Source organism: Podarcis vaucheri (assembly GCF_965113315.1).
Source record: "Podarcis vaucheri genome assembly, chromosome: 6".
In the NCBI taxonomy this organism is placed as follows: Eukaryota; Metazoa; Chordata; class Lepidosauria; order Squamata; family Lacertidae; genus Podarcis; species Podarcis vaucheri.
In genome coordinates, this window is record NC_138764.1 from 100,208,341 (window position 1) to 100,222,210 (window position 13,870).

The 13,870-nt window shown below is 46.7% G+C and overlaps 1 protein-coding gene across 4 annotated transcripts in view; it reads right to left on the reverse strand.

Annotated features, from left to right (window-relative positions):
* The window catches only part of MYT1 (myelin transcription factor 1), a 175,697-nt gene that overhangs the window by 48,748 nt on the left and 113,079 nt on the right, over window positions 1–13,870 (reverse strand). For 3 of the 4 annotated variants that reach the window (XM_082225858.1, XM_082225856.1, XM_082225859.1), the window contains exons 11-14: window positions 13,046–13,260; window positions 8,623–8,828; window positions 6,198–6,467; window positions 1,530–1,684 (exon numbers count right to left, since the gene is read on the reverse strand). In XM_082225858.1, coding sequence (XP_082081984.1) covers window positions 1,530–1,684; window positions 6,198–6,467; window positions 8,623–8,828; window positions 13,046–13,260 — 846 coding nt within the window. The remainder of the gene's footprint in view (window positions 1–1,529; window positions 1,685–6,197; window positions 6,468–8,622; window positions 8,829–13,045; window positions 13,261–13,870) is intronic. The other variant, XM_082225857.1, reaches the window with a different exon arrangement.

Here is a 13,870-nt window from a genome sequence, read left to right on the forward strand (position 1 = left end):
TTCAAACTTGTGAATCTCCCACCTTTGGGCTGAAGTGGTGCAGTCCAGGAGAACAGCATAAAACTCAGATCTTGCGACCAAATTAGATGTGATGCTAAATGTGTGATTATCAATTACACCTGTCTTTAAGGAGAAAATTTGGTTACCAATGCAATAAATAACTGCTCACACCATTTCTGCAGAAAATTACGTGACTCATCAGTACTTAAAACACTGGTATTTATCTCAGTAATCTGTAAACTCTTTCACTACCCAGTTGGAGATTCCACATTTTCCCCATTCTCTGCTGTCCTCACTGACATTAATATATATTTTTCCTGTCAGACTGATGTCTCATAGGCCCTGGAGTGAATGGGATTCTGAGGAACAGATCATGGAGACAGAGTCAGCAGGAGACTCCAGAGTTTGAATTTTCAAGTTGAGTCTTAGGTTTTAAGGATCTCGCCAGTTTTGCAATGCTTGCAGATGGTGTTCTGTGCAGGTGCCAGTGATAGTACATTTTCTCGTTTTGTATCTAACATTTTGCTTACAAAATGTTTGACTAAGAGGACAAAAAAGTCAAAATGTAAATAGCCAGTTCAACGCTGCCCCCATTTCCTCAGAAGTATACTGTAATGATATGAGAATTACCATATTTTTCCATAAGACTAGGTTTTTTCCTAAAAAACAATGTCCAAAATTTAGGGGTGTCTTATACATGGGGGCCATCTCCCCCCATTTTCCTAAATTGGAGTCCCCCAAAATAGGGGTTGTCTTATACATTGGAGCGTCTTATAGATGGAAAAATACGGTATTTTTTCCCTCCTGCAATTTGCTCAATATTCCAATTACAGCTACGATCAGTTGTGGGAAGTACACAGGTTTTCCAGTTTCCATTTGGAAAACCCACACATTGAAATCTGGATTTCAGATTTCAAACTTCTTAGGGAACCCCACACTCACACAGGCACACAGACTCTCTTTCTGCCCCCCATTTATCCACCCCCTCAACTCCATAACACTTGAGTGATGCTGCTCAGCATAGGATGTTTGCAACAATGTGGGGCGTTTCAGAAAAGCTGCTCCCGGCGTATAACATCACACTTTACAAGCAAGCAAACAAAGCGATAGGTTTGGTGAAAGATTTCTCCTCCTACTATTGCATTAGAAAGGCTAGCTTGAGCACAGAAAGAAATAAGTAGGGGTTAATTATGCCTGTATAGTCAGTTTAATGAATGGTAAGATTCTGGTGCTTTAGTCGAGTGTCTCTGCCTTTCCTTCAATAATTGCACAGTTTCAGGAGGCTGTACGGTGTGGTTGCATCATCTCAACAATCAGGAATAATCGGAGCACAAAGTTTCTCTTTAAAGCTTTTGCTACGAAGTGTTTGGATTAAATAAGACCCACCCATTACGAAACATCAACTTGGACATTTTTTCTCTCTTGAAGAATTCCCCCTCTCCACCCATCCTGCAAAAGCACCCCTTCCTTCTTGTCGTCGCCCCCCCCACGTTACTGCAAGGCATCACTGCCCAAGTAGGAAGACTCACGTAAGTAGCTCTTTCTTGATCTCCTTGGAAAGGAATTTGAGTTTGAAGTTGGTTAAGGTGATTTCCCCAGGATACTTCCTCTCTTCAAAGTTTTCTTCGGGTACTTCTTGGTCATCTACTTCGGAAGAGGCGAAGGAACGTACGGCAGCCTCTGACTGCAAGAAACCAGCGTAGGATGTTGGTAGGACTGAAGGACAACAGAGCTGTGCACAAAACTCTTTTGCTATCAGGCTGTAAAAAGGGCAGAGGATTCTCTAATACAGGGGTCAGCAAACTTACCACGCCTCAGGCTGGTGTCTCCAGCGCCGATTGCGCGGCAGGCCGGAGGGCGGGGGAGCACATGCCCGTACTTCCGGGTCGTAGGAGCACTGGAAATAGCTTGTGCGCATGTGCACGGGCCTCCTCCGACCCAGATGTGCATGTGCAAATAATGCTTGCGCATGCACACAAGCAGTGCCGGTAAGAGTAGGAGGCAGCAGCGGGCAGCGGGGGTTGCCGCGGGCCGATAAACGAGTCCCTTGGGCCTTATCTGACCGACAGGCCTTAGTTTGGGGGACCCCTGCTCTAATAGGTGCCCATCATCACATTCCTGGGTGGTCTCTGAGACCATGGCTAAAGGCGACAGCTTTCCAGTCAGAAACCCTTCAGAGCAAACGGTGGTTCTCTTCTACATTCACAATGAAAGCTGGACAAGAGATGCCAGCCAGGGGTTTTACAACTTCCCATAATCATTCCGGCCTGGGAAGTCAGATAGTACTGGACTGCCAATCCACTGCCACTTTTAAGTAGAAAGACAAGGGGTGGACAGATCGGTTAATTTCACTTGCTTGGCGAGGCCCCAGGTCCCGCAGTTTCCTTAGATAATAAACACATGGATACGAATGTTTAGGTCAGGCATAGGCAAACTCCGGCTCTCCAGATGTTTTGAGACTGCAATTCCCATCATCCCTGACAACTGGTCCTGTTAGCTAGGGATGATGGGAATTGTAGTTCCAAAGCATCTGGAGGGCCGGAGTTTGCCTATGCCTGGTTTAGGTTAATGGGATAAAATAGGCCACAACTTTATTGGTTGCAGATGTGAGCGGTTTGGCTTAGGCACTGGGTGAAATCAGTCTATATCCTGACTCCGGCCCGTTTGCAGGGAGTCTCATAAGGGTAAACCACTGGTAGGGGGAGCCCTGTGATATACATCAATTAAATGCACACCCACGGTCCCCAAGGGGGTTGTGGCATGGCCCTAGCCCATGCCCAGGCTTTGGACAGGATCCACACCCCCAGATCCCTTTAACGAGATACCCTTGGACGTGTGGATCCAGAAGTAGCCTCCACAGTCACTTATGAACTCATCGTTAAAACCGTGTTTATGGAAGACAATCTTACTCAGCTACGAGTGATCGCCAAAGAAGAAGAAGAAGAACTCAAGCCCCAAAGGTTTGCCGCCAACACCCTCACACCTGCACCCAATCTCTAATGCCCTTAACAATATTGACCAGCGAAATACCATTTCTCATATCGGAAAAGTGAACGCCATCATTGCGAAACAAGGCCTCCTGGGCCACGCCCCCCCCGGCCAGCCGGATTGGCTGGCCGGGGGGCATAACGCGGCCAGGAGTCCTTATGATGCGGGTGGCATCCCTCCACCCACGGCCGGGTTTCTGTGGTCCCAGATGCCCTTCCACAACATCGCCCCCCCCCCACGGGAAGGGGAGCGGACTTCTCTCAGTTTTGTGTTTTCCCATTCTTAAATCCAGTTCTGCCCATTTCGGCAGCAGTGTGCAGATTTATTTATTTTTGTTTAAAGCCCTCATGGAAATTCAGCAGCATGTTATTGAGAATTTCTCTTGATAAACACATTTTTGCATGCCGTTTTCACCAATAGATTCATTTCTGCACTCAACACTTTAGCATAATATAAGCATTTTTTTATTTTGAAACATTGCTTGTCTCACAAAATGTGGCTAAGTGCAAATTCTGAAGGGTAGCTGTGTTTCAGCTGACGTACTGTTTCGCCACTGAATGTGAAGTGGATCAAATTTCTTTCCTTCTCCCACCCACCCATTGTAAAGTCTGTGTCCTTGCTGACGTCATCAGGGGAGAGTTTACGACGCTTTATGAAAGGCTGTGCATGAGATGTGAAACTACTTTTGCCAGTAGGTGGCAGTAAACAGGGCCTTTTTTTTGGCCTTGCTGTGTCATTAAGCCCAAGAAGAAGACTTCATCAGTCTGGGCAACTTGGTGCATGGGGAGAGACCATGTCATTCTTTACACTAGACCATTGGTCTGCAGCCAACCACTCAGTCTCCACCTTGTTGTCCTATAGCAGGCATCCCCAAACTCGACCCTCCAGATGTTTTGGGACTACAACTCCCACCATCCCTAGCTAACAGGACCAGTGGTCAGGAATAATAATAATAATAATAATAATAATAATAATAATAATAATAATAATAAATTTTATTTATATCCCACCCTCCCCAGCTGAAGCCGGGCTCAGGGCGGCTAACAACAATCAAATAATCAAACAGTCAAATAATCGCACATTCTAAAAATATTTCATGGGATGATGGGAATTGTAGTCCCAAAACATCCGGAGGGCTGAGTTTGGGGATGCTTGCCCTATTGCAATCCTTCCTTCAAGATATCTGTCTGGCCCAAGTGCTTGTCAAACAAAATTAAAATAACAGAGTAAGACGCTGAAGAGATAACATTTTCTTCCAAAGTGCTGAAAAAGTAGGTGTCTTCGGTGATGCAAGCAGATGCAATGTTAATTTCAATGAATTTCCCCAGCAGCTTTGTGCATAGCCTCCTTTCATGATGAAGCCATGCAGTTTCTTTGGGTTGAGCCATGGGACAAATACAGTGGCCGAGCTTTAATTCGAAGCCTGTTCTCTTTCCTCTTACATTGCTGGAAGCAAAGTAAGGAAATAGGAAGAGCTGTAAAGAAGAAGCCAGTCAGCAATGTGGTTCCCAGTTGAAGATAATTTACAGGCCACTGGCGCCCAGAATTTCATGTGCCTGTTGGAATTCAGGGCACTGGGGTGATTAGTAGTACAAAATGGCTTTCAAAGAAGGATGAGATAATCTAATCCAGCAAAATGTTAACAAAGAAGCAGCTTCTGTGAACTGATACTCTTGGCAGATTGGGAAATGTGTATATAGAATGGATACCTCAAGGACCGCCTCTTTCCATATGAACCTACCTGGACCCTGAGATCATAACCTGAGGCCCTTCTGTGTGTGCCTACTCCTCAAGAACACAAGAACGGGGCCTTCTCTGCAGTGGCTCCACATCTATAGAATGCTCTCCCCAGGGAAGTTCACCTGGCACCTTCATTATACACCTTTAGGCGCCAGGCAAAAACGTTCCTTTTTAACCAGGCCTTTATCAATTTATTTAAAGAACAACAAACTGGTGATTGCTTCAACTTTTTGATATGTGGTAATGTGAATCATGAGGATGAATTAGAGGAAGGGTGCTCATCAATGGTTCCTCTTCATCCTAGAGAAGAGTGACTAGTGGGGTGCCACAGGGTTCTGTCTTGGGCCCAGTCTTATTCAACATCTTTATCAACGACTTGGATGATGGACTCAAGGGCATCCTGATCAAATTTGCAGATGACACCAAATTGGGAGGGGTGGCTAACACCCCAGAGGACAGGATCACACTTCAAAACATCCTTGACAGATTAGAGAACTGGGCCAAAACAAACAAGATGAATTTTAACAGGGAGAAATGTAAAGTATTGCACTTGGGCAAAAAAAATGAGAGGCACAAATACAAGATGGGTGACACCTGGCTTGAAAGCAGTACATGTGAAAAGGATCTAGGAGTCTTGGTTGACCACAAACTTGACATGAGCCAACAGTGTGACGTGGCAGCTAAAAAAGCCAATCAAATTCTGGGCTGCATCAATAGGAGTATAGCATCTAGATCAAGGGAAGTAATAGTGCCACTGTATTCTGTTCTGGTCAGACATCACCTGGAGTACTGTGTCCAGTTCTGGGCACCACAATTCAAGAAGGACACTGACAAACTGGAACGTGTCCAGAGGAGGGCAACCAAAATGGTCAAAGGCCTGGAAACGATGCCTTATGAGGAACGGCTAAGGGAGCTGGGCATGTTTAGCCTGGAGAAGAGGAGGTTAAGGGGTGATATGATAGCCATGTTCAAATATATAAAATGATGTCACATAGAGAAGGGAGAAAGGTTGTTTTCTGCTGCTCCAGAGAAGCGGACACGGAGCAATGGATCCAAACTACAAGAAAGAAGATTCCACCTAAACATTAGGAAGAACTTCCTGACAGTAAGAGCTGTTTGACAGTGGAATTTGCTGCCAAGGAGTGTGGTGGAGTCTCCTACTTTGGAGGTCTTTAAGCAGAGGCTTGACAACCATATGTCAGGAGTGCTCTGATGGTGTTTCCTGCTTGGCAGGGGGTTGGACTCGATGGCCCTTGTGGTCTCTATGATTCTATGAGTCCTGCTTTAGAGATAATGTGTAAGCATGGTGTCAGCTCCCTAAAAAAAGGGTCAACAACTCTTGGGAATCTTTCCTTAAAAAAGCTTGACAACTCTAGGAAAGGGGGCAGCGGCACTGGAGGGATCTTTGTGCCGGTGCCGGATATGCTTAAGACGGCCCTGGCCGTGCCCTTGCCCCTGTGATTACTTACCTCTTCTGGCTCCTCTTCCCGCTGTCGATTTGGTTTGGTGTAGTCGATGGGCCCATCCCATTCATCTTGGCGGGACGTGTGGCTGGACTGGGGTGAGGTCATGGTGCTGCTTGTGGCACTGGTGCTGTTTTGGCGTTGGGATATATCGGGGGATTTGATGCTGGGGCTACTGCTGCAGCTGCTGCTGCTGGGGAAGGCGCTGTCCCGTTTCCGGTGCTTGTTCATGCTTAAATCCAGAGTCCCGTTTTCATCCACTTCAATGTCCATTGACTGAAATGAAGGAAACAACAGCCTTGACTTGGCTTTCGCAATCACCTTCAGTACCCTGTTCAGGGCCGTCTTACCCATAGAGGCTAGAGGCGCGGGGCGCCGGGGTGCCAAGTTCTGAAGGGCGCCAGGAAAGAGGCGGAGGCTGGACGTGGCACCTCCTGGCATCAGCTTGCCACCCTCGCCTGCCTCCACTATGCCGCACCGAAGCATCACCGCGCCTGGAGCCTCCATCTTCCGTAGCCACCATGGCATGAAGTGGCCAGCTGAGCCAGGAGGCGCTGCGTCCAGCCTCCGCCTCTTCCCTGCCAGAGGAGCCACCCTCCAGCTGCTGCCTGCCTCCTCTAGCCCCACCGGCAGTTCCATCCTCCCTAAAAAAAACTCTGGGAAACGGGGTGTGGGGTGTGGCGCTGGACAGAGCTTTGCACCACGGTGCCAGATATGCTTAAGACGGCCCTGACCCTGTTGTCCCGACACCATAATGCGGTGTGCCTCATCTGTCTGGCTATGCCACAGTGGACTGCTTGGGTTCTGATTTGTGGATGGCGACTGCATCAGATGCAGATTTGGTCCCTTTTGACTGCTATGGCTACTTCAGTGAAACCCCCTCAATTGCCTGCAGGAGAGTTCATGGCTGGAAGCGACCTCATAACTCAACAGGGGCTGAGCGGAAGAACCACTTGTATGGATAGGTTCCTCCTGGTGGGGCATATACCTGAGACAGCCATGATTTGCACAATCACAATACTTCCTTTGTAAATGCAAATCACAAAAGATAAATGCATAAGCCCATCATGGCGATGCCAGTTCAAAGGATGCTTCCATGTGAATTTGGCACAAGGGGTGTGTTAGTCCAGGAAATATTTTTCTAGTGGAAATTTGAACAGGTTGACTCCTGAATTAGTTTTCTACAAGCATACATTTTATTTTGTATTGGCATGATGCTGACAAAGCAAGTCTTATCTACCCATAATTTCTTGGTCCAAAGGGCATAACTGACTTTGGCATTTAAAGTTGAGCAAGCCATAGAAATATTTTGATCCCTCCAACTTCCTGCTGCCTCACTTCAATGTCCTTTATAAAGGTCACAGCAGCATACAAATTAAAGTTGACTGAAAGCTTTTTGAGCCATATGGATCTGGAAGCACCTGCAAGCTGAAACTTAAATGGGATGTGCAATTGGCACAACTTCTGACATATGAAGGATTGCCTCGGCCTCACCCAGTCCAGCAGTTACTCGGGTCTTGCTAAAGACCAAGTGTACAGTCATACCTTGGAAGTCGAATGGAATCTGTTCCAGAAGTCTATTCAACTTCCAAAACATTTGGAACCCAAAGCGTGGCTTCTGATTGGCTGCAGGAAGCTCCTGCAGCCAATCGGAAACTGCGGAACACCCATCAGACATTCGGCTTCCAAAAGAACATTTGAAAACCAGAACACTAACTTCCGGGTTTTGATTGTTCAGGAGCCAATTTGTTCGGGAGCCAAGGCGTTTGGGATCCAAGGTACAACTGTATTTCAATATGCTGATTTTGATCCATAAAGGTCTTCCTCTGTACAAACCTCACATGTACCAAAATTACCACTTGAGACTAAACTTCAAGTACCCCTCATCCCCTGGAAGTTAGTTAGGTGGTTATATGGGACAGGGCCATAGCTGGTCATGGCTCCCCAGCTATTGGAAACAATCCAAAATCATTCTTCACCTGGAAATCTCTGCTTTAACACCTGTCCCTTCAATTACTCATATCTCTGGTTTGGACATGGGTGGCGCTGTGGTCTAAACCACTGAGCCTAGGGCTTGCTGATCGGAAGGTTGTCGGTTCAAATCCCCGCGACGGGGTGAACTCCCATTGCTCGGTCCCTGCTCCTGCCAACCTAGCAGTTCGAAAGCATGTCAAAGTGCAAGTAGATAAATAGGTACCGCTCCGGTGGTAAGGTAAACGGCGTTTCCGTGCACTGCTCTGGTTTGCCAGAAGTAGCTTAGTCATGCTGGCCACATGACCCAGAAAAACTGTGTGTGGACAAACGTCGGCTCCCTCGGCCAGCAAAGCGAGATGAGCGCCACAACCCCAGAGTCGTTTGCGACTGGACTTAACTGTCAGGGGTCCTTTACCTTTACCTTTTTACCTGGTTTAGAAGCCCATTTCACACTCACCTTGCTGGGGAGATCTTGCTGCTTGGTGCTGAGGTTCTCAGGCATTTCCCAGCAGCGCGTGGAGAGGTTCAAAATGGCAGTGGCAGCCATATGCGCAGCTTCCGCATCGTGGGAATAGTCGAAGCCTGTGGATGAAGACGAAGTGCTCTTCACGTAACTGCTGGAGGGACTGTGGCCGGGGGAAGAGGCCTTTGGAAAAGGTTTGGCTGCAAAAAGGGAGTAACACAGGGGGGGTGATGTATGAAGGTTGGCAAAGGACCAGGTGCAAAAAAATAAAATAAAAAATCAATCCTGTGCAGTAGGCTTCCGGAGCCAGATGCCTCATTTCCAGGGCCGTCTTTACCCGGGGGTGCAAGGGGTGCGGGGCACCCGGGCGCCGAATTCTGGGAGGGTGCCAGGTGCCCACCGCTGGGAGTAGCAAATGTGAAAAGTGAAAGGGCAACCCTTGGGTGGCAGCACATGGGAATGCAATGTCGCTGCTGCGGAGGCTTGACAAGACAAAACCCGCCGGGTTTGGTCTCCCCCTCAAAGGGGAAACTTGGGAGGTCTCTGCCTTTCGCTGGCAGGGCTGGAGCAGGAAGGTGCTTCCCTTGGGCCCGGTGGCGGAGAGCAGGAACCTCCTGGCCACCGGCAATCGGGGGGACGATGACGATGGGCGGATTTTTGCACCCCGGTGGTTCATATACTAAAGACGGCCCTGCTGATTTCAGATTTCAGTTCGGGGTGTGGGTGGGGAAAGGATTTAGCAAGTTTCAGCAGCACAATCTTGAATACACTCTGTGCAGAATTGAAAATTAGAGCAGTGAATTTCAGGAGCAATAACTCCAGCCATGTTACCAATACAGAACTTGCAAAAATGCAGTGGTACCTCGGGTTAAGAACTTAATTTGTTCTGGAGATCCGTTCTTAACCTGAAACTGTTCTTAACCTGAAGCACCACTTTAGCTAATGGGGCCTCCTGCTGCCGCCGGAGCACGATTTCTGTTCTCATCCTGAAGCAAAGTTCTTAACCCGAGGTACTATTTCTGGGTTAGTGGAGTCTGTAACCTGAAGCGCCTGTAACCTGAAGCGTATGTAACCAGAGGTACCACTGTATATTAATATATATATTTAAAGCAAACAAAAGGAATTGTCGCTTTGGAATAAATACCTAGCACACAGGTGTGGAAAAAGTGGCTGTGGGATGTTTTCTTTCCCTTCGTGATAATAGAACTCATGGTCATTGAATGAAATCAATTAGCAGTAGATTTAGGACAGGAAAAATAATGTGCTTCTTTGCACCACGCGTAATTAGTTGATAGAATTTGCTGCCACCAGATGTACTGATGACCGCTGGCTTCGCTTAAGAGGAGATTAGATAAATTCACAGAGGATGTTTTCTTCCCGCCCCCAAACAGTGTTAGCCACAAGGGCTATCAGAAACCCAGCTTAGGCTACTGAATGCAATAGGGATGGGGTGTTCACATGCTGCTTCTGGACTCCACCAAAGCACCTAATTGGTCACTAGAAATGTGACTAGTTAGACCTTTCGATCTGGTCCAGGAAAGGCTCTTCATCTTTTCTTAACCAATGACACTGCTGTATAAAATGATGTGAAAAGAAAGTGGGCTGTCGAGGAGAATGAGAAATATATGAGCAGGTCCTCTTAAGGGTGAAAGGTTTAGCCACTAACTGAGTGCGCCATCAAGTTCCCAGAACACTGCAATCTTCTCCATTAAAACTGTATTGCTGGATGCCTCTGAGGAATTCAAAGGGGTGGGAAAGAGGAAAGCTTCGCCTCTCTGTCCTTTTTCTTTCCCTCGCCCACCGGAACGCATTTAGCAGGATGAAAATGGGCACACTTCACACTAGTATTTGCCTTGTGGGAACAAAATGCTCCCCTGGCCCTCAAAAAAAGTACAGAGCTTTTCATCTCCCACAACGGAACAATTGCTCAAGGATTCACACAAGCCTCTCTCTCTCTCTCTACATATACCATATTTTTCGCTCTATAAGACGCACCAGACCCCAAGATGCACCCAGTTTTTGGAGGAGAAAAACAAGAAAAAAAATATTCTGAATCTGCGCAGTGAAAGCAGCAATCCCTCTTGTTGTTCTGGCTTCTGGGATAGCTGTGCAGCCTGCATTCGCTCCATAGGACGCACACACATTTTCCCCTTACTTTTTAGGAGGGGAAAAGTGAGTCTTATAGAGCAAAAAATACGGTAATCAGCATCTTGCTACAAACAGAACCCAGGAGGAAGGCTGTGCAGAGAGAGCAATGGATTGCATCCAACCATATCCTGCTCAGACTCGTTTAAGTTGCCCATTCATTTCACTGGGCCCATTCCAAGAAGGTTCAGAAAAGGGCACCCCAAATCATCAAGGGGGTGGGACAACTACCCTGTAAGGAAAGGCTGCAGTATTTGGGGGCTTTTTAGCTTAGGGAGAAGGTGAGTAGGAGCTGATTTGATAGGAGTTTATAAAATTACGCAAGGCATGGAAAAAGTGGCAAGATCATTTTCCCTCTCTCCCCCAGTTGTAACACTAGAATTCGTGGGCAGCTAAGGAAGCGGAATGCTGGAAAATTCAGGGTAGGTATAAGACAGTATTTCTTCATGAAGTGCATAGTTAAATTATTGCATTGGCCTGAATATAAGCCGCACTTTTTTATTTTCCAAATTCCGACAGTGGAAAGTTAAATTTGCAACCTTACAAAAATTGGCTTTTATGATAGCGCTGCTGAAAAAGACTCAAGGGTGTGAGCGCCTGCGGAATTTTAAGGGAGTGGCTTATTTGTGGGTATTGTCTTTTTCACTCGCCCCCCTCCATGAATTTTAAAGGTGCGGCTTATTTGTGGGTGCAGCTTATATTCGGGCCAATACGGTATGAGAATTCACGCCCACAGTGATGGCTACCAACCTGGATGGCTTTAAATGAGGATTAGCTAAATTCTTGGAGGGTAAGGCTGTGATGGCTATGCCCTGTAGAGGCGATACGTGTCTGAATACCACTTGCTGGAAGCTGCAACAGCAGCGGTTCTCAACCTGTGGGTCGCCAGATGTTGTTGGACTACAACTCCCATCATCCCTGAGCTCTGGCCTTGCTAGCTAGGGGGGATGGGAGTTGTAGTCCAGCAACATCTGGGGACCCACAGGTTGAGAAAGGCTGTGCAAGAGGTTAGGGCTGCCATATGTCTGCCAGATTTTGCTGGACATTACTGAGATTTCAAAGGCGGCATTGACATCCTGGGGGAATTTCCAAAAGGTGGTGTTTTGTCCTGGATCTTAGGCAAGTCAACCGACTTTTTTTGGCATTTTTGTAAAAAAAGAAAAAAGAAAAAGAAAAAAGCTCAACAGCTTGGGGATCAACAATCTTTGGATATTCCTAAAAAAAAACCTCAGCAACTTTTGAGGTGTCCTGCTTTCTACTTTTTGAAATATGGCAACCCTACAGGAGGGGACAATGCTCTTGTGTTCAGGCTCAACTTTTGGGCTACCCATGAGAATAGGATGTTGGCCAGATCAGGCACGTTCTTCTTGTGTCCTTAGAACTTATTTGGATATAATCCTATGTACTTGATTTTCAAAGGCTACTATCACCAGGATCAGCCTGTACTTACAAACATCTGTTTGAAACCCACTGGTTTGCTACACGTTGATGTGGAATAGAGAAACTGGGCAGGGAAGGGTTAAAGAGCCCCCCACCCACCAACTCTACACTGAGGTGCTTTTTCAAGGCAAAAAAGGACCGTCGGGTTACATTACACATGTTTGCAGGTAACAGTTAATTTGTCCCTTGTAAATAACTAAAGCACAGATTTGCACAATGAAATGGATTGACAGAAGAAGGTTCAGGATAGACAATAGGCTGAACTCCTGCAAAAAAAGTAATCAGTTTATGAAATCCATTGCCACAGGATTTGGTGACAGCTGATAGCTTAGCTGTGTTTTAGGAATTAGACTACAGTGGTACCTCGGGTTAAGTACTTAATTCGTTCCGGAGGTCCGTACTTAACCTGAAACTGTTCTTAACCTAAAGCACCACTTTAGTTAATGGGGCCTCCTGCTGCTGCCGCGCCGCCGGAGCATGATTTCTGTTCTCATCCTGAAGCAAAGTTCTTAACCTGAAGCACTATTCCTGGGTTAGCGGAGTCTGTAACCTGAAGCGTATGTAACCTGAAGCGTATGTAACACAAGGTACCACTGTAATGTATGGACTGCGGGTCTATCGGTGACTACTAGCCACAACAGCAAAATGGAACCCCCTGGTTCCCTGGGGTAAACCATGGAGACTCGTAGTTGCTCTGCGAAAACAGCAAGCTGGACCAGATCGACTTTTGGTCAGATCCAGCACAGGGCAAGACTTATGCACCACCAACAAGAAACAACAAAACACCCTCCAGGACATTCCAAAGCAGTGTCCGTGACCAGCTCCAACTTACATTTAAAGGCTTTAGGTGAGGTTTCGCTAGTCTGAATCTTTGGGGCAAGCATGCGTTTGCCAAAAACCTGAGCATCAAAACTTGCATAATCGAAGGTGACCTTGGAGTACTTCTCCAGCTCCTTGGCCAAGTTGGCCCTTGGCGTGGCAGGAACCATATTGGGCCTGTAGCTCCCGTACTGAGGCACCTCCAGTTGCTTCACAAAGCACATCGGCCTGAAGAGGACGAGAAAAGGAGAGACTGAGACTCGCGTAGAACGTTTCCATTCCGGGTGTAATTTCATGGGGAGGCTTTTGAAAAACAAAATATGAGTTATTGGCTTTGTTTGTGAGAAGGAAAGCAGCGGGTACTTCGAACACAGAGAGCGTAGAATATGACATCTATTGTGGGGAAACCACGTGGTGAGATTTAGAGATGGAAGAAATACTATAAACAAGGGTGCGGGCGTTTTTTTGCAAGAGGATTATAATAGATTTTTTAAAAAAATGATTGTAACTACCATGTCTAGTCAAATACAAGGATTTCTCCTTGCACAACAGGAATTCATTCTTCCCCAGGCCTGAGTACAACATGCCACCCCCAAATTTGTTCCAGAGGGTTGGAGGATCCCATAGAACAAATTTAAGGGGTGCATTGTGTGGTAAAGAAAGGAAGGAATATTCTGTTGTGCAAGAAGAAATCTGATGGGAGAGACTATGCGCTATGCTGGATTCCATCCACAGTGTAGTAGTTTGTTCCAAATTTATAAGCCCATGATGGAAGAGGTTTGATATGTGTGTGTGTGTGTGTGTGTGTGTGTGTGATATAACCGTTTCTAGTCTGGCT